This window comes from Grammomys surdaster, unplaced genomic scaffold, assembly GCF_004785775.1.
Source record: "Grammomys surdaster isolate TR1022 unplaced genomic scaffold, NIH_TR_1.0 124988, whole genome shotgun sequence".
NCBI lineage: Eukaryota > Metazoa > Chordata > Mammalia > Rodentia > Muridae > Grammomys > Grammomys surdaster.
Window position 1 is genome coordinate 388531 of NW_021619916.1, and position 5414 is coordinate 393944.

Below are 5414 nucleotides of genomic sequence, written 5' to 3' on the forward strand. Positions count from 1 at the left end.
GAGGGGGAGGGGGAGGGGGAGGGAGAGGGAGAGGGAGAGGGAGGAGAGGGAGAGAGAGGGAGAGAGGGAGAGAGAGGGAGAGAGGGAGAGAGGGGGAGAGGGAGAGAGGGAGGGGGAGAGGGGAAGAGGGGGACAGGGGGAGAGGGAGAGAGGAGGAGAGGGAGAGAGGGAGAGGGAGAGAGAGAGGGAGAGAGAGGGAGAGGGAGAGAGGGAGAGAGGGAGAGAGGGAGAGAGAGGGAGAGGGAGAGTGGAAGAGAGAGGAGAGGGAGAAGAGGAAGAGGAAAAGGAAGAAGAAGAAGAAGAAGAAGAAGAAGAAGAAGAAGAAGAAGAAGAAGAAGAAGAAGAAGAAGAAGAAATGAGGACACTGTTGGAGTTAATCTGAACTTTACAATTTACTCTTAAATAATCTCCATATACGCAATGTATCACGTTTGGAGCTTTTATGTGGTTGATTTTGTACAAATTTACCCCACTTTGCATCTGGCATCCTTTCCTGGTACTGGGGTGAAGGTGGCAGCCAGCGCTGGAGCCCCTGCCCTCCCTTACCCCTCTTACCACCCCTCCTTTTTAAAGGAGCTGGTTGTCCTTCACTCAGGTCTTGGGTTTCACACTGGAACCTGAATGCTCCAGACGTTTGGAGGTGCAGGACTAGGACAGAAAGTGACGGTCGACCGCAAGGAAGGACCGCGGTCAGCGGCAGCGCTGAGCTATCGTCCTGCAGGGGGCGCACGTGAGCTTGTCAGTGCGACTCGGTGGGATCGGTCCCGCGTGACCAGGACGCGCGGCCCTTCCCGAGCGGTTGGCTGCATATAAGGCCCGCTCGCTTCTGGGCGTTAACATCTCCTGGCCGCAGCCGCCCTAGGTGCGTCTCCTTTCTGAAAAGTTCTGCGGAGCGGGCGGTCGCCGGGCCTTCTGCGACTGTTGGACGGCTGGGTGCCCGGGTCCGGGGGAAGATGTTTTTGACCAATATCTTGGATTTTTCGTTATTCTAGATTTGGAATTCTACATTAAAGTCATCATGGGCGTTTTCCAGAGATTGATGAAGAATAAGGAAGTACGTTTCTAATCTTAACTTACTTACTTCTTCTGAGAGTTTTCATTTTTAAAAAGAGGGGAAAGATGATGAAGATTTTGAATTTGTTATATTTCGAAGTTTCTTACGGAGTTTATCCCCCACCTGTTCTCTCTCAGCTCATTCCTTTGGCGTTTTTTATAAGCGTGGCCGCCATTGGAGCCACATCTTTCGGTTTGTATGCTTTGAAAAAAACCGACGTGGTGTAAGTACTAACGCCTTCTGTGTACGGCTGTCTGGGGGAGCTTTTCTCTGACCGAGAGATTCTGAAACACAAGCTGTCAGTGTCTAGGTTTTTCCTATGAATAAGAGCACCAAAACTTGGACTGAAAAAAAGTTCTGGTAACAGAAAGAAATGTAACCAATTCTGGTTACATTTGTTTCTTATGTCTGACCCCTCCACTCTCCTGCAGTGAAGTAAAATTTGATTTCTTTTTAAATTTAAGCTTTTAAGTTGAAGTACTTAAAAACATTTAGGGGCACATACCATCAAACATAATCATTTTAAGTTTCAAAATGTCAACTTTTCTTTCCTGATGTGGTAGAATGTTTCAATACAGCTGTCTGCAACAAACTCTAGTCTCAGCTTTGGAAAAGGGAGAGTAAAAAAGCTTTGTCTCCTGGGATGCAGGAAAAGATATCCCTGAAACTGACTATGTCTGGTCCAGGGTCAGAGACAGTGATTCTAACACAGGTAGAGGGTGGTGCCTGGAGCCAATGCCTACACAGTTCAAGCCTACCCTCCGCCCCACCCCTCCTAGAATCCCCGGGGGCTCTGCCTGCTCCTCCTCAGCCTGCCACTTACATATCCATCGCTGCCTGTTTGTGAGAGCAGTTTCTATTCTTATCAAATAAAGCATAGACCTCTTGCCTTGTCCCACGGAGGAAGAGATCCTTAAAGCTTGAAAGAAACCCTGAATTTTCAGGGAACCCTTATTTAACTTCAGCTGTTACTAAAGTTTAGCTGGTGACTGGAGTGTAGTTTCAGAGTGAAGAGAGTCTGTCTCCAGAAAGTTTATAGATCCAATAGCTCTTCGGGGTTTGTGTAAACAAATTTACCTTCATTTAATTAATCTTCTCTTTTCTTTTAGTATTGATCGAAAAAGAAACCCAGAACCTTGGGAAATGGTGGATCCTACTCAACCCCAAAAGGTACTGCTGAATTTCCAGTACATGCCCAACCCAAAGCTTTTTTTTTTTTTTTTTTTTTTTTTTGAGCAAAGCAGACTGCATGCAGTCCTTACAGTTACAAAGTGACATTCAGAGTCCCTTGAACAGTGGTCTAGAGACCTAGTTCAAGTTCTTCCTCTGTTCTACATAGAGGACTAGGGACAGTTTGGCTTCTCTGAATCTGTGAAATGAGTATGATAATAAAACTTGCCCTTAGAGCTAAAAGCATTAAAATCCAGAGCCTGTTAGCATAGCGCCCAGCCCCTATATTAAGCACCTAGATATAAACCTTTATATTACTGAAATTATATTGTTTCCTTATTATTTACCTAAAATTAATATAAGATGTGATGAACAGTAGCAGTTCCTAAAAATGGGAGTGGATTTGTTCGCAGTGGAATTAGCTACACTATTGCAAAGGTTTTATTTTTAAGCATTTATTTTTAATTATTTGTTTTGGGCTGGGAGTCATGCCTGTGTCATGGCTTATGTATGGAGTTCTCTCCCACCATGTGGATCCCGGAAGTCAAAGTCAGTCAGGTAGTCAGCCTTGGTCACCCACTGTGTCATCTCACCATCTCCCTGGCCTAGGTGTTCGATTTTGCTACTTAAATATTCTGAAGTGCTAGAAGCATGGGGTCAGAATGGACATCATTTGGGATTGTTAGCAAAACAAAAGCTACTAAAAGCAAAACTCTGATAACATTTAAGTCAAGAGGGACATTTGGGATCTTTGTAACTTTGTGTCTGTCTCCCAGGGTCTGGGATGAGATAACACTGGTAAAGGCAAATGTCAGGATGTCTGACTGGGAACTGACTGGGTCGTTTATACCTTCATGAAGCAATTGCAATGAGGAAGTTTTAAGAGACTACTGTGTGCCTTTCCTTGTGTTTCAACCATCGTACATCCATTTTCTTTCTTTCTTTCTTTCTTTCTTTCTTTCTTTCTTTCTTTTCTTTTCTTTTCTTTTCTTTTCTTTTCTTTTTTTTTTTTTTTTGGTTTTTCGAGACAGGGTTTATCTGTGTAGTTCTGGCTGTCCTGGAACTCACTCTGTAGACCAGGCTGGCCTCGAACTCAGAAATCCACCTGCCTCTGCCTCCCAAGTGCTGGGATTAAGGGCGTGCGCCACCACTGCCCGGCTGTACATCCATTTTCAAGGAACGAATGTGCCTCTTGAATTTAAATGCTATTTTAGCAAATTAATAATCTTGAAACTTCTAATGAAAGCAAGACAGGTGTATGACTGCTCTCCCTGGTCCCCAGTCTGCTGCTATCTGTGCTTGTTTCAGAGAGTGTGTATGTAGGTGTGTGTATAAATGATTCCTCCAAAGAAGTGTGAGGCTGGAGAGTAGATGGTTAACAGCGCGTATTGCTTTCTGTTTTTAAAGCTTATAACCATCAACCAGCAATGGAAGCCTGTTGAGGAGCTGCAGAAAGTCCGGAGGGCAACCAGATGACTGCCTGCCTGCCACGCCTTTTCTCCAAAGAATACTCTATGAATCTAGTGGAAACACTTCTGCACAAACTAGATTTTGATGCCAGTGTGCGGAAATGCTTCTGCTACATTTTTAGGGTTTGCCCGCATTCTTTGGATCCTGCATAAGCAAGTGAAGGTAGCACATAGTTTTCCGTGTTTATTGGTGTAAATTTCAATTTTACAGTTGAAATTTTCTGTTTGTGATGCTTGCATATTTTCCTTGAAATGTATAAACATGTAAAAATTACATTACTGCCGGTAATAAAATAATTAGATGACTCTCTGTAAAAAATACAATCTGTGCAAGAGATATCAAAAATTACTAAACTTTACAAGTGGGAGGACATCTTTTTATGGGAACAAGCGCATTTTGAAGTACAAAACTTCATCTTTTAAATATCAAGTGCAGATTTCTAAGTTTTACTTCCAAGTTCATTCACCCTCACTCCAGAAACTTTTTGAGCATGTATTGTTTGCAGTAAAGCAAAGAAGGAGTGAAAAATGTGTAAGGATGTGGGTGTAGTCCGTTCAGGAGAAAAGGGACGTGGAGACAGGTGGGATGGTTGTTTGAGGATGGTCGGTGACCAGGAATCCAAGACACGCAGATATCAGCCCTGGAGATGCCAGTGGGAACTCTACTGCTCCTGGGAGGATGGGGAGAGGAGGCTGGGGAACCCTGGCCAGCACCCTGTAGACCCTGGTCAAACAGAGACCAAGTGACGGTTTAATCATATCCAGAATGTTCCCCCTCACCCCATTCCTTGATGGCTCCTAAAAAACAGGATCAAGTAGGAAGTTGCTTTTCATTGAATGTAAAATAAATGTAGCTATAATTCATATGCCATGGTAGTCACTCACTTAAATTGCATAGCCCAGTGATTTTATTATGTTTACAAAGTTGAGTAATCATCATCTAATGCTAGAACCTTTGCATTATTCTCTAAGGAACCCTGCACCCATAAGCAATCGCCGTCCCTGACCTGCTCCTAGCCCAAGGAGATAAACTAATAAACTTTTATTTCTGGGTTTGGGCTACTCTGGACATTTTACGTACACGGGACCATGTGTGGACTTTTGTTTCTGACTTTATCTTCGAGGGTCCTTTATGTTGCCTCCCACTGTCAGCACCACCCCTCTGCTGAGGAATCTGCTATGCTGATATTCCACACACGGTCTGTCCATTCGACATTGATGGACATTTGCAGTGTTCCTATCCTGCGCCATGGTGAGCAATCCTAATAAGAACCGTCATGAGCAAGCTTTTCCCGAGGCCATATTCTCACTTGTCTTGGTTATGTACTCAAGATCTTCATTAGATTATGATGGTAAATACACTTTCCTTAATTTTTATATGAATATAATGGAAATATAGGAAAAGTGCTAACTTCTTGTCATTTACTTAGCAAGAAAACCTACTCGCCCTTGGGAGCCCTGAACGGATCCTGTCAGACTACTTCCCTCAACCTTTGTTTCTCAGAGCCTCAGATTTTCCCATAGGGAAATCTCTGATGGTTGATCCCAGGGATTACACAAAACAGTTGGGAGTTACGACTCTATTTGCTTATGTTTTTGAAGTAGAATATGATCCCACTTAGGGAAATAAAACTGAACAGCCTGGTGATGGTTAGCCAATCCCTAGAGCAAAGTATAAACTGCTCTTGGATGGGTGGTTGAGCCATTGGATTTCCAATCAC

The 5414-nt window shown here is 43.7% G+C and overlaps 1 protein-coding gene across 1 annotated transcript; it reads left to right on the forward strand.

Annotated features, from left to right (window-relative positions):
* The first annotated feature begins 798 nt into the window (after positions 1–798).
* Positions 799–4559, forward strand: CUNH15orf48 (chromosome unknown C15orf48 homolog). Its single transcript, XM_028784977.1, has 5 exons — positions 799–862; positions 993–1054; positions 1192–1277; positions 2164–2224; positions 3632–4559. Exons 2-5 carry the CDS (start codon positions 1019–1021, stop codon positions 3698–3700), a joined length of 252 nt encoding a protein of 83 aa, XP_028640810.1. The 5' UTR covers positions 799–862; positions 993–1018; the 3' UTR covers positions 3701–4559.
* The last annotated feature ends 855 nt before the right edge of the window (positions 4560–5414 follow it).

Bases quoted from the DNA above. Each gene is read 5' to 3' on its own strand.
- CUNH15orf48 (XM_028784977.1), top strand. From the start codon at position 1,019: ATGGGCGTTTTCCAGAGATTGATGAAGAATAAGGAA. The intron at 1,278-2,163 runs GTAAGTACTAAC...CTTTTCTTTTAG, and splicing joins TTGAAAAAAACCGACGTGGT to TATTGATCGAAAAAGAAACC. The intron at 2,225-3,631 runs GTACTGCTGAAT...CTGTTTTTAAAG, and splicing joins ATCCTACTCAACCCCAAAAG to CTTATAACCATCAACCAGCA.